We start from the raw sequence: 22,663 nt of genomic DNA, 5'->3' as shown, positions 1-22,663 counted from the left end.
TAAAGCAGATAATGTGGTTTTTTTCCCTTTTGGAGGAGCCTGGAACATCTTCCCAGAGCTTTGTGCCCGTGTCAGGGTATCCATATGAATATAAACACATTTTCCTCCTTTCATTCTGATTTCCAGGAAGCCCTGAGGAGAGGGGAATTCGGAAGTGGAAGAAAGGGGTTGGCAAAGGCAGCAAATCCCTGGATGGCATGGAAACCTACGATCTGCCTTTTGGCATGAACTTCATTAAAAAGTACAGGTGTTTCAGCTTCCTGCCCATCAGCCCCACCTTCGTGGGCTACACGTGGAAAGGCTTCAGGAAAAGCAGCAGCTGCAGGAGTTCAGATGAAGACTCAGAAGCTACAGTATAGCCTTAGCTGAAATTATATTATCTAGTTGTAGTCAGAGATGTATTTGCAGTTTCTTGCTGATTAAGAAGCATTAAAATATATGTTTTGTATATCTGCATTTAAATTCTGGAACCAGAGCTGAGACGGATTTAAAAAAAAGAAAAAAGAAAAAAAAAAAAAAAAAGCTTTTCCTGCTGTGGGAGCTGGGAGCCAGGTCTGGTGTCTCTGGGGCAAATCCTGCTGATTTGGGGAGCTTGGAGAGAGCTGTGCCCCTGATTCTGTTGGGAGCTTGGAGAGAGCTGTGCACCTGATTATTCTGTTGGGAGCTTGGAGAGAGCTGTGCACCTGATTATTCTGTTGGTTTTTAATGGGTTTAGGTGGAGCTGTGGAGGTGCTGCTGCAAAATTTGGTTTTTATTGTGATTTTATTGGAGCTCTCAGCGTTGGTTACACCAGGAGAGCTGAACCTTGGAGGAGGAGGGAGGGGAAAAAGGGAGAAAAGGAGAAATATTTCCTTCAGCTCCCGTCAGATGCCGTGGATGCTGCTCAGTGATCTGCACATTCCCAGTGCCCTGGAAACGGCTCAGCTGATGCTGGCAGCTCAGGGGAGTTCCATTCTGTGCTTTCAGTGCCACAGCAGAGCTCAGACAGGAACTTTCTGGAATAACTCTGCCTCTGGAAGCCGTGGCTGGCTCGGTCTGCGGCAGCCCCTTCTTTTCCTGGCAGCATTTCTCATTTCTGCACCTCTGCCTTCCCCACCAGGGTTTCCTTGGGTGACGCAGGGATGGCAAAGCTGGGCTCACACAGGATTCCTGTGACCAGCAGGATGTGCCCTGGCCAGAAATGTTAATTAGCTGAGCAGCTCCAAGCAATTAGCAGTTATTCCCTGCAGGGAAAGCCGCGCTGGGCTCTGAGCAGGGTTTTGGTTTTTTATTTTGCTGATGGCTCTTCTCCTCTTGTGGGGCTTCTCCAGAGGCTGATGGCTGCTGGAAGGGCTTTGGGAGAGCAGAGACACTGCACCTGCAGCCTCACCCACCCATGGCTTCACGGGTATTGGGTCCAATCAGGGCACCACTCAGAAATCCTTTCCTTTTTCCTGGAGTAGTCTCAGCTCTGCTGTTATGTGGGTGTTCACGCTCATCATGCATTCATGATTAACAGTTTTATTCCTGTTTAATGTTCTTACTATTGCAAGTTAGTTTTAGACTTCAGTGTGGCCCCAAAAGCATTTTCAGCTGTGGAGATCATCAGGGAAATGTCGTGTAATGTAATTCCGAGGCCAGTAACGCTCTACGGTGCTTGCATTTTGTATTCCTGGGAAACCCATACCAGTAGGTCCTGTAACCCCCCTGATCTATTTATCCACGTTTGACTACTGGACAGGAGCACAGGAGCTCTGTTTTCTCTCAGCCTGCTCCCAGGGGAATTTGTTGTGGGTTTTTGAAGCATGGACGGGTTGGGGTGGGGAGGAGCTGAGTAGTGTAGAGTGGGAACGGCTCCGTGGAGCTCGTTCTCAGCATGCCGTGGCTGTTGCCAGAAACTGTTTTCCCCCGTTTTCCCCGTGCCCAAGCATGCCTTTGTTCCTGCTTCCCTCGGGGAACTCTCACTAGTTTGCAGCCCTGGTGTCGCTCGGGCTCCAGAGCTGCTCGGAAGTCGTTGTGTGGTAGACGAGGTTGGTTTGCCTGTGAAACAAAAAAACAAAAAGTCATTTTTGCTCGTTTTTCAGTGTTTTTCCTCCCCAGGGAGCGAGGTGTTGGGGTTCCCCTGCCTGCCTGCACAGGGTTTGGGTGTGGGCAGGTTCCAGATCCCCCAGCAGGGGTGGAGGATGAGGATGAAGCTGCAGGTTTGGGGAGCACTAAAATCCCAAATTCCAGGATTTGGGTGCCCATGCTGAGCAGGGCTGGAGAGGATGAAGCTGCAGGTTTGGGGAGCACTAAAATCCCAAATTCCAAGATTTAGGTGCCTGTACCAAGCTCTGGCAGGGCTGGAGAGGATGTGAAGCTGCAGGTTTGGGGAGAACTAAACACGAATTGTGTGTCCAGGTGCAGCCTGACTGCCAATGCTGGATTTTCCTCCCTGTCCTTCCCTGCCTTTTCCAACGCCAAGCACCCAGGGGAGTTGGCAGCTGAGAGGTGAGTGAAGAAGTGATTGAGAATTTTCAACCAGATTTGGAGAGGGAAGGGCAAATATTCATGGTAGAAATCTCATTTTGTCATATCAGAGGTGGCATCAGTGTATACAAACAAAGTAACTTGGGATTTTTTGTAATTGATATTCTCTTGTATTTTTTTTAGGTTCGATTAAGGGTTCTTGCTGACATGTTGAAACACGTTTTCTAAAGCAAATACTTGCAAATTATGCCTCTAGAAATTTAGGTTTCGTAGCTGACAGCTATGACTGATTCACGTTGTCATATTGGAGGGACTTAGCTCAGAAAGCTCAAACCTTTTCAACCCCAAATTTGCTTTTATTGCCTTTTAATACTGACTTGAAATATGACAACTTGGTTTGTACATGAATATTGCAGTATTTTATTTCCATATATTAAGAAAATAACATTTCCACTCAGGACAACAGCGGTGTTTTCCTGGGAGGGAGTGGTATGAGTGTCATGACAATGTCATGTGATGGTAGAATTTCTTCATTGACGAATCTATAGTGGTTGTGTATACTTTATTTACCCATCGTTGCGTTCCTACCCAAAACTGGAGCCTTTTGTTGTTTCCTCCCTGCTGAGCCCTCCGGGGGGGCAGAATTGGAGAAAACCCCTCACTACCGGGTCACCGACACCCCAAAAATTGTGCAGATCCTGACGTTTTGGGTACGAGCAGCGCTGCGGGCACTGGCGGTGGCAGCGCCCGAGTCTGCTGGTTTGGCTGAGCCTTGGGTGCCTCCCCCAGCTGAGCAGCCTGGCTGAGACCAGCGCCGCTTCCCCTCCTTCCTCGTGGCCTTCTCCCGCCAAAACCCGCTTTTTTCTCCTTTTTCTCCCGTTTTCTCTCCTGTTCCGAGCAGGGCTGGTCGCTCGTTTCTGGCAGCAGAGCCCGCTGGGCGCAGTTTGTGGTTCTGGGGGCTGAGATCTGGGATGGGTTTGGAGCCACCCCGGGTGCTCCCGGCTGGGATTTGGGTGACACCGGGGTGGCTCTGCCCTCCTGAGCCCCCTCTGCTGCCAGCCCCGATAATTCCCGTGTTTGTCTGTTCAGAACAACCTCTGGCATAACAAACTATTGACTGTTCTTAGGCGGTGGGGATAAATTTCCTTTTTTTTTTTTTTTTTAATTTTTTTTATTTTTCCCATGACTTTTCGTGACTGACTTTGGCTGTAAAACTTTTTTTGGGGGTGGGGGTTTTTTTGTTTGATTATTTTTTGTTGTTCTCGTTCCAAGATGTGTAATTCTTTTACGGATTTTTTTTTTTATTATTCCTTTTTTTTTTTTTTTTTCTAACATTGCTTCATTAAACATTAAATATTTAAAAATGTAATATTTGGACCAGATGTTGTGAATAATAGTAGATAAAGCTATTTTATTCTGTATTTTTAAAGCTGTTCAGTATAAATAAACGCGGGCATAGATGCAGTGGTTGTTCTTTTGGTGGTGAATTGTGCAATTACAGGATCCTGGGTTTGGGTTGGAAGGGAAGGATTCCTCCCTAATTGATCCATTTCTTCCTGATGGGTGATTAATTAATTGATTAATGGATTGTTAATTTCAGAATCCAGGTGATGGTGGCGAGACCCAACCCAGAGCCTTCCCTTTCTTTGGATTTTCTGCCTGTTCCTGGGATTCCTCCTGGGATTTCCTGCCCATTCCTTTTGATTCCTGCCCCTTCCTGGGATTCCCTCCCCATTCCTGGGGTTCTTCCTGGGATTCCTTCCTTCCAGAACATGGCAAAAATCAGGATTTAACCCCAATTCCACAGCCAAGATCCCCCTGTGCTCCCACAGGTCCCCACTCCAAACCTCTTATTTCCATTTCCATTTCCATTTCTATTTCTATATTTCTATTTCCATTTCTGTTTTTCTCTTTGCATCCCCCCCAGAGCTGAGGGCCAGGGGAAGCTCTGCCCCTGTTTGGGGACAATTCCTGGGGTTTGGGGCCGGCCCCATTGTCCCCTCTCCCCACCACAAAGGGCCTCCCATCCCTGCCAGCCCTGGAGATGCTGCTGGAATATCAATCCTGACCCAGCCCCGCTCCCTTTCGCCGAGCCAGGCCTTCCCTGAGCCAGAACTTCTCATATTTTACACAGAAATCCAAGGAAATCTGGGAAAAAAGGCCCATTCCAGCCTGTGCCTGCAGAGAGGCCAGTTTGGCTCAAGCAGCTGCTTTGATAATTTCTTTGTTTTGGGGTTATTTGGGTTTCTTTTTTCCTTTCCCTTTCGTGTGGGCTGTTTCTAGGCGAATTCCTTCAAAAGAAAAAAAAAGCCCACAGGAGCCACAAAGCTCTGGGAAAGGTCAGGGGCAGACAAAGGAGGAGGGACACGGCTGCTGCCGCTCTGGAATACTGAACACCCCCAAATTCCCCATAAACACCCCCAAAACACCCCCAAACTCTCACCAAGCTCCCCCAAACTGTCCCCAGGGTGCTGGGGCTGGACGGGCAGGATGAGACCCCGACCCTGGGAACGCTGAGTGCTGCAGCTGCTGCTCCAGGCAGATTTAATTTGGATTTCTCTCCTCCTCCATCCCAGCTCGGGGGCGGTTTTGGATCCGAGGGGAGCAGCCAAGCGTGTGTGTGCTCTGAGCTCGGCTCTGGCGCTGGATATCCCCGGATTTGGGGCTTTTTGGGGCAGAAAAACTGCTCCAGCCTGGGGGATGCAGCCCAGGAATTCCCTCTGGGCATTCTGGACAAAGCTGGAGCCGATTGTGGGAGCATTTCCAGCCCGGCTGCGTGGGATGGGGATTCCTTCGGGATTCTGGTCTTGGCAGTGGGGCTGGAGAATCCCTTGGGATCCTGTTCCTCACATTGGAAATGGGGGATCTTTGGGATCCTGTTCTGGCCATCAGGAAGGGGGATTCCTTTGGGATCCAGTTCCTGACACTGGGAATTGGGCATTTTTGGGATTCTGTTCCTAACACTGGGAATGTGGAACCTTTGGGATCCTGTTCCTGCATTGGAAATGGGGAATCCTTTGAGATCCTGTTCCTGACATTGGGAAGGGGGCATTTTTGGGATCCTGTTCCTCACACCGGGAATGTGGAACCTTTGGGATCCTGTTCCTGCATTGGGAATGGGGCATTTTTGGGATTCTGTTCCTAACACTGGAAATAGGATTTGCATCTTTGGGATCCTGGCTGTGACAGTGGCAACAGGGCGTCCTTTGGGACTCTGCCCTTGGCACCAGGGATGGAGAATCCTTCCAGACCCCTCAGGTGACACGGGGCTGGAGCCGGGGTGTCCTTGGGGAACCCAGAACCTGCCCAGGGACGTTCCTGGAGCATCCCTCGGGATGTCCGGGCGGGGGCAACGCGGCTCCCGGAGGTGCCATCCTTTGGGGTGGCCAACCCTGGGACCTGGGAGGGGATCCGGGATGCGGGTTCCGGGCTGGTCCCGGCTGCGGGAGGGAGGGATGGAGGGAGGGACGGGGCTGTCCCCGGGGAGGGACGGGGGTGTCCCCGCGCTGCCACCCCCGGCCCCGCCCGCGCCCCGCCCCGCCCCGCCCCGGGGCGGCCTCCGGGGGCACCGGCTGCGAGCGGAGCGGCACCGGCACCGGGTGAGTGCGGGCGGGACGGGGCATCCCCATCCTCATCCCCATCCTCATCCCCATCCCCATCCCGCTCTCCATCCCCATCCCCGTCCCCCGCGCCGGGAGCGGCCCCGGGGCTGAGCGCGGCTTCCCCCGCAGCCGGGAGCTCACGGGAAACCTCCGGGACCTCCGCGCTCCGTCCCCCAGCCCCGGTGTCCCCTCAGCCCCCCCGGCATCGCCCCCGAGCGGGGCTGGAGCAGCCGCGGGCTCCGCGGTTCCTGCCCGGCCTCGGCACCTTCTCCTCCCGTCCCGTCCCGTCCCGTCCCCCCGCGCTGCCCGGGCCCGCCCCAGCCCCGGCTCCTCCCGAGGCTCCACCCGAGCGCGGCCCCGAGCGCCGAGCGCGGCCCCTCCGCGGGCGCTGAGCGCTCCCTCCGTGCCCCGTTCGTTCCCGCAGGACGGAGAACAATAGCGGCGCTGGGAACAATGGAGCGGCCGCCGCTCCCCGCCTAGCGATGCGGCCGAGGGCAGCGGTCCCGGCCCGGCGGTAGCGCAGGAACCGCGGCCGGCGCAGGACCCGCGGCCCGGGGTGAGCGCTGCGCTCGGTGCCCGCGCCCGGCGCCGCCTGCGGGCGATGCTCGGGCACCGGGGCGGCCTCGGGCCGGGAGCGGCGGCGGGGAGCGAGCATCGCGGCCTCTCCGGGGACGGGATATTCCCACAATGCTCGGCTGCGCCCGATCCCGCCCCAGCCGGGGATGCTGCCGGGGCGGGGTGGGACCGAGGCAGTAAAAAAAACCCCAAAAACCGGAGATTTCTTTGCAGGAGCAGGGAAAAACATCGCTCTCCTGGTAAAACGGGGTTTTGGGCGGTTTGGGTACTTTTTTCCTTGTTTTTTTGTGTTGGAGCCGGGCAGGAGCTGTGTGGATGCGGCCGGGCTGGGCTGCGGGGATGCGGGACGGGGTTTAAGGGGGTTCTTTTTGGGGAGGGGAACAAGTCCGAGCAAGAGAAGGCAGAGAGGGCCGGAACCCTCCCTGGTTTGCCCCGGAGCTGTGCTAAAAGCGCTTTTCAAAGCACCAAGAGAGGCTCGGGCAGGGCAGGGCGAAACCGAGGGGGAAACTGAGGCACGGGGGGTGCCGGGAACTGAGCTGGCCCCAAACTGCCGGGGTTGAGCAATGCAGCGACTTCCACTTGGCCAGCGCCTTGATTTGGGTGATTCCCAGCCTGTCCCGGGTTATCCCGGCCTGTCCCGGGTGATTCCCGGTCTCTCCTGGGTTATCCCAGCCTGTCCCAGGTTATCCCAGTTTTTCCTGAGTTATCCCAGCCTGTCCCGGGTGATTCCCGGTCTCTCCTGGGTTATCCCAGCCTCTCCCTGGTTATCCCAGTTTTTCCCGGGCTATCCCAGCCTCTCCCGGGTTATCCCAGCCTGTCCCGGGTTATCCCAGTTTTTCCTGAGTTATCCCAGCCTGTCCCAGGTTATCCCAGTTTTTCCCGGGTTATCCCAGCCTGTCCCGGGTCATTCCCGGTCTCTCACGGGTTATCCCAGTTTTTCCTGAGTTATCCCAGCCTGTCCCGGGTCATTCCTGGTCTCTCCCCTCCGCCCCCAGCCCGGTTCTCTCTGCAGCCCCAAAAAAGGAAGAATTTGCCCCATTCCCAGCAGAGGAAGGGGATGTGATGACGGAGGAGGCCGAGGTGGCCGGGCCGGGGCGTAAACAGGAAACTCCTCGGCACGGGAGGATGAACCTGCACGCTGGAGCTCCCTTTGCACCCCAAAACGGGGAATTTTTATGGCTCCAGTTCATCCCCGCGTCCCCTTGGAGGGATTTGGGGATTGGGATTGGCCCCAGGATGCTCTGGAAAAAAAGCTCCGAGTGGTACCAAAGGCTCCACCCTGGGCTCTGCTGCTCCAGGAGGGGATTTTCCAGTCACTTTGATGATTTTACTGAAAAACTGAAGGGTTTTTTCACTCGCTTTTGTGGTTCTCCTACTCTAGGAAAGGTATATTTCCACTCCCTTTCGTGATTTTGCTGCTCTAGGAAGGTTTTTCCCCACTCACTTGGGTAATTTTGCTGCCCCAAGAAGGTTTCTTTCACTCCCTTTGGAGTTCTTGCTGCTCCAGGAGGGTTCATTCCACCCTTTTTGGTGATTTTGCTGCTCTAGGAGAGTTCTTTCCACAATCTTTTGGTGATTTTGCTGCTCCAGGAGAGCTTTTTTCACTCCCTTTGCTGTTCTTGCTGCTCTAGGATTAATTTTTCCACTCACTTTGGAGTTTTTGCTGCTCTAGGAGGGTTCATGCCACTCTTTTTGGTAATTTTGCTGCTCTAGGAGGGTTCTTTTCACTCCCTTTGGTGATTTTGCAGCTCCAGGATGAGTTTTCCCACTCACTTTTGTTGTTTTGCCGCTCTAGGATGAGTTTTCCCACTCATTTGGTGATTTTGCAGCTCGAGGATGAGTTTTCCCACTCATTTGGTGATTTTGCTGCTCTAGGATGAGTTTTCCCACTCACTTTTGTTGTTTTGCTGCTCCAGGAGGGTTCTTTTTTACTCATTTTGGTGGTTTTGGCACCATTTTCACATCTGCCATGTCCTTCAATCCCCCCTGAACCTCCCCTGAGCTTTTCCTCCCCCACCAGGGGATGCCCCTTGTGCCCCTCACACCTGGAACCCCAAATTTGGGGTCCCACACTCCGCTGCTGCCCCAAAACCCCATGGATTTATCCCAAACCCTTGAGCCAGCTGCAAAACCCCCTCCTGGTACCATTTTTGGTGGATAAATTGGATTATTCCTGTGGGAGGATGCATGGAGGTGGCTGCAGGGGGAAGTTTGGTGCCGGATTTTGCTGAATTTTGCCAAATTTGACCCGATTTTACCAAAATCCTCCCACAGCTCCTCAGGAAACCCAAAGCTTTGTCAGCTCTTCCGCGATTTCTCTTCTCCTTCTGCTTTTTCTCTGAGCCCCAGGGCTGGGCTGGGCCCATTTCCTGCCCTTCCCCTCTTGCCACTGAGGAGTTTTTGCTGCTGCAAATCAGATTTTCCCCATTTGTTTGTCCCAATGCGTGGGATGGAGCCCCCAGGATTGCTGCCCTGCAGGGGTTTAGGGTTTGGGTGCATCCCCTGGCAGGTTTCACTGCCCTGGCCTGGGTTTTGGGGTGAATTTGGGGTTTTTCTTGCAGGAAAGGGGGGATTTGTGTCCCAGGGGCTAGGAGGAAGCACATGGAGAGGTGGAGGAAATCAGAGCCTTGAGGAGCAAACGCTTTTTATTCACCTCAGTTCCTCTTCCAGGAGAAGGGGAGGGAGGGAAAAGACTGAAAAATTAAATTTTTCCATCCAAGGAATAGCAGAACCCCAAAAACTGTTTTTATATCATTCAAAATCGTCCCAAATTCCCCATTCTGAGGCCTCTTCCAGGGCTGATTTCCACACTGAGCACCCCAAACCCAAAAACTCCCCCCGAGCTCCCAGCCAGGGCCTGTCCCGGGTGGGATTTGGGGTTCCCAAGGGTTTCTGTGGTTTCTGGGATCACAAAAACCTGCAGGATCGGCCCGGGATTTCTGCCAGCCTGGACATCCATCCCTGGGGCTGCCCAAGGGAGCAGCAGCCGCTCCCGGCCCCGCGCCTTGCAGCTCTGCGGGGTGGGAAAGAGTAAAATAATCGGGGAAAAAATCGGGGAAAAAGGAACAATTCCCATTCCCCGGCCTGGCCGGGACACCCGCGGGGGCTGCAAATGCAAATGCAGCGGGAGCAGGGTAAGGAGATCTCAGGGTAAGGGATTAAATTTTCAGTGAGTTCGGCGCCTCCGGCCTTATCTGATCTCGCTCGTTCCCCGGAGGAGCCGCCGGGCCCCGCCCGCCCCCCGAGCGCTTTCCAGTCCCGGGGGGTTATTTCTATTTATTTAGTTAGTTAGGCTTAGGTTTGATTTTAATTTTTATCTATTTATTTATTACATTGCTTGAAATTATATTTATTTTCTTATTATTTTTATTATTTATTTATTTTTAGGTTTAGTTTTTCATTTCCTATTTATTTATTTATTTATTTAAAGTTTATTTATTTATTTATTTAAAAGTTTTATTATTTTATTATTTTGTTATTTTATATTATTTTAAATTTTCATTTTAATTAATTTTTTATTATTTATTAATTTCATTATCTTTAATTTTTATTCTTACTTTTTATTCTTATTTTTGATTTATTTTCATTGCTTTTTAATTTTTAACTTATTTTATTTTCATTTCTAATTGGGTTTACTCTCAGTTTTACTTTTACTCTTATTTCCATTTTTATTTCCATTTTTATTTCCGTTTCCTTTATATTTATATATTTACAATTTATATTTATATTGTTCCTCTGGTTTTACTTTTATTTCCATTTTTATTTCCATTTCCTTTATATTTATATATTTACATATCTGTATATCTATATATCTATATATCTATATATCTATATATCTATATATCTATATATCTATAGATTAATATATTAATATATTTATATATTTATATATTTATATATTTATATATTTATATATTTATATATATAAAATATTTATAGTTATATGTATACGTTTATTTATAATTTTATTTACAATTATATTTATATTTTATGTTTATAGATTTATTTTTATTTATATTTATTTTTATTTCCATTTTCAGTTTTCTCCTGACTCCGCCGTGTCCCCCCAGCCCGGCTCCCCCCATGCCCGCCCGGCCCCGCCATGGAGCTCAGCACGGGGGGCGCGGTGCCCTGCGGGAAGGACAAGTTCATCTCCAGGTATGGGGACACGGGGGACATGGGTGGGACATGGAGGGGACACGGGGCTGGAGTGTTCCTGGTGTGCAGGGGATGATGGATGTGGGATCTGGGATATGGAATATGGGATATGGAGTGGGTGTGGGATATGGGAGATGGGTATGGGTTATGGGATATGAGATATGGAATATAGGATGGACGTGGGATATGAGATGTGGGATATGGGAAATGGGATGGATGTGGGGTATGGGATATGGGATGGATGTGGGGTATAGAATGTGGGATATGGGATATGAGAAATGAGATATGGAATATAGGATGGATGTGGGATATGGGATGTGGGGAGATGGATGTGGAGTATTGGGGTATGGGATATGAGATATGGGAAATGGGATGGATGTGGGGTATGGGATATGGGACGGATGTGGGGTATAGAATGTGGGATATGGGAAATGAGATATGGAATATAGGATGGATGTGGGATATGGGATATGGGGAGATGGATGTGGAGTATTGGGGTATGGGATATGAGATATGGGAAATGGGATGGATGTGGGGTATGGGATATGGGACGGATGTGGGGTATAGAATGTGGGATATGGGATGTATTTGGGATATGGGATAAGGGGATATGGGATGGGTTAGCTGGAACCCGAAGTGGGCGATGTGGTGTGGGATGCGTTATCTGGAACCTAAAATATACAATATCTAACAATATATAACAGATTACAACAATATATACAATATATAACAAGATATGCAATCTATATATTGTATATATACAATATATAACAACGCTATCTAATGTATAACATATAATATATACAATATATAACAACACTATAGAACGTGTAATATATAGCAATAGCTAACAATATATACAATATATATATATTGTATTGTATATATATGATATCTAACAATATACAAGAATATGTACCAACATATAACTATATATACAATATATAACAACACTATCTAATGTATAACATTATATTATATACAATATATAACAACACCGTGTAATATATAGCAATGTCTAACAATATATACAATATATATACAATATCTAACAATATACAAGAATATATACAATATATACCAACATATAACAATATATACTATATATAACAACACTATAGAATGTGTAATATATAACAATGTATAACAATATATAACAATGTATAACAATATATAACAATATATACTATAAATATATCTAGATATTGTATGTATACCATATCTAACAATATACAACAATATATACAATATATAGCAACACTATACACAACAATATATACAGCATATAACAATATACACAATATGTAACAACACTATCTAATGTATAACATAATAATATACACAATATCTAACAAATCTAACAATTCCCAAGATTTGGGCTGGTTTCTATCAGCTGAGCATCCTGAACCTCTCTCGGCCAGCCCAGCTTTGGGAGCTGGGGATTAATTAATTAAGTAATTAATTGGGAATTCATGCTGGAGGCGTCGAGTCCTGTGATCCATGGCTGGGCTCAGCCAGCCTGTGTGGCTCACTTTGATTTTTCAATGATTTCCGTTGCTGTAGTTTATTTATTTTATTTTTGCTTCCATACATATCTTTATTTCCACCTTTGATTTTTTTTTTAATCTCAATTTTTGTCCTTGTTTTTGATTTTTATTTTTATTTATTTTTGTTTTCCTCACCACTTTGCCCCTCAGAGCTTTGTTCTGAGCTGGAGGAGCCCGGCGTGGCCACCTCGCCTGTGACCACTCGTGACTCCAGCGTGACCCCCAGAAATCTGATTTAATTATTTGGTTTTCAGCTCGTGACCAACTGCCCCCAGCTCGTTTGGGGTTTTCTGTGCCTTTTAGGGACATTTATGGGGGACACCCTCACGGGGAGCTGCTCCCCCTGATTGTGGCTGCAAAACGTTGGACCCCCACAAAACCTTCAATAAGGGAGGAGGAAAAAGACCCAAATCTGCCTCAAATAAAGCAATTTTTGGGTCCCCAGCAGCACAGAGGGTTCCTCAGCCAGGGCAGCAATTCCTGCTTTTCCTGTAGCACCTCAGGGGTCGCTGGTGGTGCCTGCAGCGTCTCACCCCAAAACACATCTCAGCATCTTTTTTCCTAATTTTTAAATTTTTTTAAAAATTTTTTTTCCCCCAGGAATGAGCTGCTCCTGCACCTCAAGACCTACAACATCTACTACGAGGGGCAGAACCTGCAGCTGCGGCACCGGGAGGTGAGAGAGGAGGGGATTGAGGGGCACAAAAGGGAATCCAGGGGTCCAGGGGCAGCCACAGCTCCTCTGGGAACTCCAAATTTATATAAAATATATAATATTATAATTTTAGATTTATATATGTATGCAATTTGCATTCACATTATATAGATATATGATTTATATACCTAAATCTTTACCATATATGATATATATTTTCATTATATTTATATACAATATTTACATATATAAATACATATATACATAGATAATATATATATTTACATATATTACATATATAAAATCTACATTCGAATGACACGTATATATCTGATTTTTTATATGCTATGCTTTATATTATATATATAAAATATTATATATATATTTAAAATATATTATATATATAAATATTATATATAAATATATATATATAAAATATAATTATATTATATATATAAAATCCCTACATTCTATGTATAAAATCCTTATATTGCATGCATAAAATCTTTATAGTCTACGTATAAAATCCTTATATTCTGTATATAAAATCCTTATATTCTACATATAAAATCCCTGTGTTCTGTGTGTAAAGCCCGTGTTCTGTGTATAAAATCCCTATATTCTGAGTATAAAATCCCCGCGTTCTGTGTGTAAAATTCCCATTTTCTGTGTGTAAAACCCCCGTGTTCTGTGTGTAAAATTCCCATTTTTTGTGTGTAAAATTCCCATTTTCTGTGCGTAAAATTCCCATTTTCTGTGTGTAATTGTGGCTGCAGGAGGAAGGGGAGCTGATCGTGGAGGGGCTGCTGAACATCTCGTGGGGGCTGCGCCGCCCCATCCGCCTGCAGATGCAGGACGACAACCAGCGCATCCGCCCGCCGCCCTCCTCCTCCTCCTGGCACTCGGGCTGCAACCTGGGCGCCCACGGGTGAGCGAGGGCAGGGGCAGCCCCAAAAAACACAGCCCCAAAAAACACAGCCCTGAAAATAGAGACCTAAAAACACAGCCCTGAAAATACAGACCTAAAAACACAGCCCCCAAAACGCGGCCCTGAAAATCTCTGAAAAATACAGAGCTCTGAAAATACAGACCCGAAAAACACAGCCCTGAAAAACGCAGCCCTAAAAACACAGACCTAAAAAACACAGCTCTGAAAAATACAGCCCTGAAAAACGCAGACCTAAAAAAACACAGCCCCAAAAAGCACAGCCCTGAAAAACACAGCTCCTAAAAGCATAGCCCTAAAAATACACAGCCCCCAAAAAACACAGCCCTGAAAAATACAGACCTAAAAACACAGCCCTGAAAAATACAGCCCTGAAGAACATAGCCCTAAAAACACAGCCCTGAAAAACACAACCCTAAAAATACAGACCTAAAAACACAGCCCCAAAAACCACAGCCCCAAAAACGGGCAGGCAGCCCCAAAAATACACACAGACAGACACAAAACCACACAGCCCCAAAACCACACAGCCAGCACCCAAAAAGAGGCGGAGAACCCCAAAACCACACACAGACAACCCAAAAAACATTCAGCCCCAAAACCACACAGCCCCAAAAACCACACAAATGGCCCTGAACCCACAAAAAAGCCCCAAACCCACACAAACAGCCCCAAAACCTCCCTCCAGCCTGTCAGGTTGTGCAGGGCAAGGCACCCCGGGACAGGGACCCAGGACAGGTCGCCCACCCCTCTCTGTCCCCCCAGGTCCGTGCTGAAGCCCAGCACCCTGCCGGACATCCAGGTGACAGATGTGGACACGGCCACCGGCACGGAGAATCCCGGGAATGGCACAGGTGAGCTGGGCTGGGATCATCGGGATCAGATCCACCAGGACTGGTCCAAGGGCTTGGATCCACCAGGAGCAGGACGAGGGCTTGGATCCACTGGGCTCAGATCCACCAGGAGTGGTCCTGGGGCTCACATCCACCAGGTTTGGATCCACTGGGAGTGGTCCCAGGGCTGGGATCCATCAGGAGTGGTCCAAGAGCTCAGATCCATCGGGAGTGGTCCCAGGGCTCGCATCCTCCAGGATGGGATCCACTGGGATTGGTCATGGGGCTCAGATCCACTGGGATGGATCACAAGGCTCAGATCCACCAGCTTTGGATCCAGCAGGACCAGTCCTGGTGCTCAGATCCACCAGGATCAGGCTCGGATCCACTGGGAGTGGTCCCAGGGCTCAGATCCATTGGGAGTGGTCCAAGAGCTTGGATCCACAGAGATTGGACCCACCAGGATCAATCCTGGGGCTCTCCTGGGGCTCAGATCCACCAGGTTTGGATCCAGCAGGATTGGACTTGGATCCATCAGGATCAGATCCACTGGGATCGGTGCTGGGTCTCAGATCCACTGGGAGTAGTCCCAGGGCTTGGATGTACCGGGATTGGGTCCCCCAGGATCAGTCCCAGGGCTCTCCTGGGGCTGAGATCCACCAGGAGTGGTCCTGGGGCTCAGATCCTCTGGGAGTGGTCCCAGGGCTTGGATCCTCCAGGATGGGTTCCACCAGGATCAATCACGGGGCTCTCCTGGGGCTCAGATCCACCAGGTTTGGATCCATCAGGAGCGGTCCAAGGGCTTGGATCCGTTGGGGTTGGGTCCACCAGGATCGGTCCCGGGGCTCTCCTGGGGCTCAGATCCTCCAGGATGGGATCCACGGGGAGTAGTCCCCGGGTTGGGATCCACTGCAGTGGAAGGTGCTGTGCAGCCCCCAGGGCGGCAGAGGAGGCCCCGCAGCTGATGAGGACCCGCAGCGACGTCGGCGTCCGGCCCCGCGGCAGCGCCCGCACGGCCGGCGAGCAGCGGCGGCTGCGGCGGCACCGCTTCTCCATCAACGGGCACTTCTACAACCACAAGGTGAGCCTGGTGCCACCACCCGTCCTCACCGGACGGGTTTCGTGGTGGTTTGTGATCCCAGAGTGCAAAAAGAACCATCACGGCACAAGGCGATGGTTCGCGGGGTGATTGATCTGAGGGTGCAAAAAGATCTGACACGGTACGAGGTGATGGTTCATGAGGTGATCTGAGAGTGCAGAAAGAGCCATCACGGCACGAGGGGGTTTGCATGACCGTGCGTTGGTTATGCTGGAGAACAAGACGAGGGCAGAAGCAGCTGCTTGGGTCAGGAAGTATTTAGTGCTGGCTTCAACGGCTCGTGGGCGGTGGGATTTTGAGATTAATGGGAGGATGGCGAGCGTGTTGATTTCAAGGGGGTTTGCAGTGATAATCAAAACAAATGCAGCTTTATCGAAAAACCACAGTGAAATGTGATGAGGAGGAATTAGGGGGAAAAGGGGAAAAATAAAGAAAAGAGGGAGGGAAAAAAGGAAGGTTTATAGCTACCAAACATAGAACGGCAGAGTCCTTCAGTGCCCAGCCCATGGAGTTCACCAGGTCATGTCCAGGGAGATCTCAGATGTCCGTCTGAACTCCAATTATACTCTTTTTTGACGAGGGAAGGGGACGAATCTTGATACCAAATCAGAGGTAGTCTATTGTATCTTTGGGGGAAAGAATGGTGTTTGGAAAGGGTACACACAGTCCGTGTTCTCAGCAGAGATTTCAGGTGGGGTCTTCTCTTCAGTGCTCCCCAATGAGGATTGTGAGGCAAAAATGAGAGGAATTTTGGACAGAGCCTCACAGAGGGCTCTGGGGGGGTCCGGGGGATCCGGGGGGGTCCTGGCAGGGCTCTCAGTGCCCGCTGTGCCCCTCAGACCTCGGTGTTCACGCCCGCCTACGGCTCCGTCACCAACGTGCGCATCAACAGCACCATGACCACGCCCCAGGTGCTCAAACTGCTGCTCAACAAGTTCAAGGTATGGGCATGACCCTCCCTCCGTGCTCTGAGTGCAGCTTGTGTTGTGGTTGAAGTAAGTTAAAATGTTTTATAGATTATGTGTATACAAAATGTGCATTCAGATTTTATATATATATACACACATATACATGTATCCATGTATAAAGTATTATCTGTTTGTACTCATATTTTATCATTTTTATATGTTATAACTTTATATGTATTTATATTTATTTATATAGTTTATGTTTATATTCATATTATTTATAAATCTTTATATTATATACATGTATTTTGCATTCAGATTATATACAGATGAATTTTTATATATAAATCTTTATATTATATATAAAGGTTTAGATTATATATAAAATATTTATATTATATGTGTAAAATCTGCGTTCACATTATATATATATATATATGTATATATGTATACATACACAAACACACATATACATGTATATATATATATAAAAATCTATACCATATGTAGATAGATAGATAGATATAGATATAGATAGATAGATAGATAGATAGATAGATAGATAGATAGATAGATAGATAGATAGATAGATAGATATAGATAGCTATAGACTATACCAGGGCAGAACCTCTCCCTTTATCAGAGCTTTGTGTCTCCCCCCAGATCGAGAACTCAGCAGAGGAGTTTGCTCTGTACATGGTGCACACGAGCGGAGGTGAGTGCCCCAAACCCCTGGGCATGAGTGCCCCAAACCCTGGGCATGAGTGCCCCAAATTCTCCTGGGCATGAGTGCCCCAAATTATTCCCAAACTGCTGGACATGAGTGCCCCAAATCCCCAGCACCAGGGCCAAAGTGCTGCCACCTTGGCCCTGGTGTTGCCCAGGCACTGTCAGTACCACCCTGGCACTGCCAGGACCTCCGGTACCACTGAGGCACTGGCAGAACCACCCAGGCACTGCCAGGACCACTCTGGCACTGCCAGTACCTCATGGGCAGTGCCAGTACCACCCAGGCACCACCGGTACCACTGGGGCACTGGCAGAACCACCCAGGCAGTGCTGGTACCTCATGGGCACTTCTGGTACCACCCAGACACTTCCAGAACCGCTCTGGCACTGCCAGTACCTCATGGGCACTGCCAGTACTGCTCTGGCACTGCTGGTAGCACCCTGGCACTGCCAGTACCACCCAGACACCACGAGTACCACCCTGGCACTGCCAGTACTGCCTGTGCACTGCTTGTACCACCGTGCCCTGCTGGTACCGCCTTGGCACCGCCAGTACCACCCAGGCACTGCCAATACTACTCTGGCACTGCCAGTACCTCATGGGCAGTGTTGGTACCACCCTGGCACTGCCAGTATCACACAGGCACTGCTGGTACCACCTGGGCACTTCTGGTACCACTCAGACGCTGCCAGAACCACCCTGGCACTGCCAGAACAACCTGGGCGCTGCCAGTACTTCATGGGCAGTGCTGGTACCTCATGGGCACCGCCGGTACCACCCTGGCACTGCCAGTATCACACAGGCACTGCTGGTACCACCTGGGCACTTCTGGTACCACTCAGACACTGCCAGTACCTCATGGGCACTGCCAGTACCTCGTGGGCCCTGCCGGTACCCCGGTGCCCTGCCGGTACCCCGGTGCCCTGCTGGTACCACGGTGCCCCGCCGGTGCCAAGGCCGCGGTTCCGTCGCTGTCCTTGCAGAGAAGCAGCGGCTGTGCGGCAGCGATTTCCCGCTGCTGGCCCGCGTGCTGCAGGGCCCCTGCGAGCAGGTGTCCAAGGTGTTCCTCATGGAGAAGGACCAGGTGGAGGAGGTCACCTACGACGTGAGTGCGCCCTGGGGTGTTTGGGGAGAGCCGGGTTTGGGTGGGAGGGAGCCCCCAAATCCCACCCGGTGCCACCCCTGCTGCTGGCTCCAAGCCCCAATGCCCGGCCTGGGCCGCTGCCAGGGATCCTGGGGGGGCTTTTTTGGGAATTCCGTGCCAGCCCCTGCTCAGCCCCACAGGGGAGGGTTTGTCCCTGATGGACAGAGAGGTGCTGGGGCTGCAGGAGCTGCTCTGTCCATGGAAACTCCTGATCCTCCAGGAAATTCCCCAGAGCATTCCCAGTACATTCTCAGTGCATTCCCAATATATTCCCAGAATGCATTCCCAGAGAATTCCCGGTATATTCCCAGTGCACTTCCAGTACATCCCCAGTTTATTCCCAGTCCATTCCCAGTGCATTCTCAATGCATTCCCAGAGCATTCCCAGTATGTTCCCAGTGCATTCCCAGTGTATCCATTCCCAGTGCCTTCCCAGTGCATTCCCAGTTCATTCCCAATATATTCCCAGTGCATTCCCAGTTCATTCCCAGTGTATTCATTCCCAGTGCATTCCCAGTATATTCCCAGTGCATTCCCAGTGCATTCCCAGTTCATTCCCAGTGCATTCCCAGTCCATTCCCAGTTCATTCCCAGTGTATTAATTCCCAGTGCATTCCCAGTATATTCCCAGAATATTCCTAGAATATTCCCAGTGCATTCCCAGTCCATTCCCAGTGCACTCCCAGTCCATTCCCACTCTGTTCCCGGTGCATTCCCAGTGTATTCCCAGTGCACTCACAGTACATTCCCAGTTTATTCCCAGTGCACTCCCAGTCCATTCCCACTCTGTTCCCAGTCCATTCCCAGTTCATTCCCAGTGTATCCATTCCCAGTGCACTCCCAGTCCATTCCCACTCTGTTCCCAGTCCATTCCCAGTCCATTCCCAGTTTGTTCCCAGTGTATCCATTCCCAGTGCACTCCCAGTTAATCCCCCGTGCATCCCGAGCCCCGTTCTGCCATCCCAGCCCTGCCATCCCCAGAACAGGAATTTCCCAGGATTGTTTTTTTCCACCGGCTGGGAGCGGCTCCCGTGTGCCATCTGCCGGCTCTGCTCCGAAATCCCGCCCCAAACCCGGCACTTTTGGGGTCAGTTTGGGATTAAACAGCTCCGAGACCTTCGGGACCCTCAGAGCCACCTCCAGCAGCCAGTGGGTGAATTAAAACAAAAATAAAATAAATAAACCATAGGCAGATCTTCTCCCCATAATTATCCATTTGTTCCCACGAGATGATGGTCACAAACATAATTTTTTTTAGGGTTTGCTGCAAAATTTTGGGATATTTGGTGAAATCTAAGGAGAGGAAGGGGGATGGATGAGTTCATCCTCCTCCTCACCATCTCCTGCCTCTCCTGTGCCCCCCAGGTCGCCCAGTACATCAAATTCGAGATGCCCATCCTCAGGAGCTTCATCCAGAAGCTGGAGGAGGAGGAGGACCGGGAAGTGAAGAAGCTGAAGCACAAGTACGTGGGGCTGGGGGGGGAAGAAAATCCCCCCAAAAAAATCTCATTTGTGCAGCCCCGGGATGCTCCAGCACTGGGATTTTCCCTGCCTGGTGATCCCTAAGTTTGGGGAAGCAGAGGGGGGGGGAAATAGGAGGGAAAAATCATAAATTTGTGATTTTTTGTGGGATTTTCTGCCTGGTTTTGTGGTGAAAGCAGGGTTTAACATCCCCAAACAGGGGTTCGAATTGTTGCAGGGTGTAAAAATCCTTTATTTAAAATTTCCGTGCCCGCTCCCCAGGTACTCCATCCTGCGGCTGATGATCGAGCAGAGGCTGGAGGAGATCTGCGAGGGCCCCACGGCCATGTGAGCATCCCCGGGATGTGCTGCACCGAACCCCAGCCCCAAAACGCTCCTGGACGGCCCCAAACCCGAGGCAAACCCCCCTCCCAAAAACTCCATCCCTCAAAATCCTCGGGGGGCTCCTCCCAGGAAGGCTCTGGCTGGGGCAGCTCCAGCCAGAGCCTCAAATCCAGGGAAAAAAGGCAAAATAAATAAATAGAAAAAAGAGGAATTCTGTGAGCAGCGCCAAGGTGGGGCTGCCAGAATTGCAGGGCTGGGATTTTGGTGGGGCTCAGGCTGGAAATTCCCAATTCTGGAAAATACAGGGGAAAATAAACAAAACAAAGAGGAGAATTCCAGAGCTGGGATTTTGGGGGGCTCGGGTTGGAAATTCCCAACTCTGGAAAACACAGGGGAAAAAAAAATTTTAAAAAAAAGAGAAAAAGGAGGAAATCTGTGAGCAGCACCAAGGTGGGGCTGCCAGAATTCCAGAGCTGGAATTTTGGGGGGCTCAGGTTGAAAATGCCCATTGTGGCTCCCCGTGAGGGTCCTGCTGCTCGGCAGCAACAGAGCACAAAAAATTTCCTCTTTTTTTTTTTAATGAGAAAAGCACATTCCTGCCCTATCACCGCAATAATTCCCAGGTGTGGGGAGGATTTATCAATCCCAAGGGTTGGCTGAGGTTTTGGGGGGGTTTAGCCCTGACCTGGGGGCTCGTGGGTGCGTTTCCAGCCCGGGAGAAAATCCCATTTTTCCCCCAAAGCTGCAGCCACGGCGTGGCCCCTCTGCCCCCCCCCCCCTGTAATTTGCACTAATATTTCAGGATTTTGCAGAAAACCACGATGTCAAACCTCTCTGGTAGCTGAAAATGCCAAAAACCACAAAAGCGAATGGCTGAGGGCCTCGAGCACCTCGAGGGGTCTGGGTGGGGAAAGGGGGAGAGGCAGGAGGAGGCAGAAATAAAGAGGATTTTGTTTTCCAAATCCATTTTCTAGCCAGGAAACGATCCTGGTGAAACCAGGAAAAACCTCTTTCCTCCCCGGCTAAACCAGCAATACCCATTTTATACCTCGATGTGAATTAACTTTTCCCCCACTTCCCTTTGAGTTTTTGCAATGCATCTTTGTAATTTTTTTCTTTTTTTTTTTTTTTTTTTTTAATTTTTAATGTTTAAATTTTAATTTTAATTTTAATGGTACCTTTTCCGCCTCTAACTCACGTTGGGGAAAGTGTTTGTACAGCGAGAGGAGCTTTGGATGTGTTTGAAGGATGATTGTGGCACTGCTGCGTGGATTAACAAGGAAATAAAATAAAATAAATTAAATAAAATAAAATATGTAGCAACTTCATGCAGAATGAAACCCCCTGAGTCAGAGCCTGGCTTTGTCCAGAATAAATCACTTTTTTGTGGGTAGAAATTCCATGGAAATCAGTAAAAAATGAGGGAAAATAGTAAAATCCCAGTGGAGAAATTCTCCAAGTAGAAACACTCCCACCTCCCAGATTTACAGATTCCCACCTAAATTTCTGGCAGATTTTTGGGGAATATTGGGGCAGGTTTAGGATTTACCCATCCCCAGGGATAATTTACCCCCTGCACTCTGCAGGATCCATCCTGCAGGCATTTCCCTCCCAGCAGGTAAAACCTGGGTTATTTTATATAAATATTTGTATTTGTATAAATTTTGGGTTATTTTGGGCTATTTTGGTTTATTTCGGGCTATTTTGGGTTATATTTTGGGTTATTTTGGGCTATCTTGGGCTATTTTGGGCTATGTTGGGTTATGTTGGGCTATTTTGGGTTATTTTGGGCTACTTTGGGCTATTTTGGGTTATTTTGGGCTATTTTGGGTTATATTTGGGGCTATTTTGGGTTATTTTGGGCTATTTTGGGTTATTGTGGGTTATTTTGGGCTATTTTGGGTTATATTTGGGGCTATTTTTGGTTATTTTTGGGCTATTTTTGGTTATTTTGGGCTATTTTGGGTTATTGTGGGTTATTTTGGGCTATTTTGGGTTATATTTTGGGCTATTTTGGGGCTATTTTTGGTTATTTTGGGCTATTTTGGCCCCCTGGAAGCCGCCCCGGGGCTGTCCCCGAGCCCTCCCCGCTCTCCCTCCCCTCCGGGGGCCGGACCTGCCCCGATGCTGCGGGAAAAGCCGAAGCCAGCAGAGCCAGCGGGGCCCCGGCACGGGTAAGGGCAGCACCGCGCACTTCTGGGCTGAAAACAC

The 22,663-nt window shown here is 49.3% G+C and overlaps 2 protein-coding genes across 6 annotated transcripts in view; both read left to right on the top strand.

Annotated features, from left to right (window-relative positions):
* Nucleotides 1-3,912, top strand: part of SLC23A2 (solute carrier family 23 member 2) — a 53,163-nt gene extending 49,251 nt beyond the window's left edge. For 2 of the 3 annotated variants that reach the window (XM_063175343.1, XM_063175344.1), the window contains exon 16: nucleotides 127-3,912. In XM_063175343.1, coding sequence (XP_063031413.1) covers nucleotides 127-359 — 233 coding nt within the window. In that variant the 3' untranslated portion in view covers nucleotides 360-3,912. The remainder of the gene's footprint in view (nucleotides 1-126) is intronic. The other variant, XR_010030416.1, reaches the window with a different exon arrangement.
* A 2,101-nt stretch (nucleotides 3,913-6,013) lies between these two features.
* On the top strand, nucleotides 6,014-21,792 carry RASSF2 (Ras association domain family member 2). 3 transcript variants are annotated; one of them, XM_063175223.1, is made up of 12 exons: nucleotides 6,016-6,047; nucleotides 6,475-6,606; nucleotides 10,667-10,784; nucleotides 12,932-13,007; nucleotides 13,763-13,914; nucleotides 14,698-14,786; nucleotides 15,698-15,846; nucleotides 16,704-16,805; nucleotides 17,436-17,487; nucleotides 18,486-18,607; nucleotides 20,012-20,109; nucleotides 20,390-21,792. In XM_063175223.1, the coding sequence occupies exons 3-12, from the start codon at nucleotides 10,729-10,731 to the stop codon at nucleotides 20,457-20,459; spliced, it is 966 nt and encodes a 321-aa protein (XP_063031293.1). In that variant the 5' UTR covers nucleotides 6,016-6,047; nucleotides 6,475-6,606; nucleotides 10,667-10,728; the 3' UTR covers nucleotides 20,460-21,792. The 3 variants fall into 3 exon arrangements, with proteins under 3 accessions (XP_063031294.1, XP_063031293.1, XP_063031292.1); XM_063175224.1 differs by lacking the exon at nucleotides 6,475-6,606 and having other exon boundaries at nucleotides 6,014-6,047; XM_063175222.1 differs by lacking the exons at nucleotides 6,016-6,047; nucleotides 6,475-6,606 and adding an exon at nucleotides 6,751-6,865.
* Nucleotides 21,793-22,663: the final 871 nt, after the last annotated feature.

This window comes from Melospiza melodia, chromosome 23, assembly GCF_035770615.1.
Source record: "Melospiza melodia melodia isolate bMelMel2 chromosome 23, bMelMel2.pri, whole genome shotgun sequence".
NCBI lineage: Eukaryota > Metazoa > Chordata > Aves > Passeriformes > Passerellidae > Melospiza > Melospiza melodia.
This window is presented reverse-complemented; position numbering and strand designations above follow the sequence as displayed.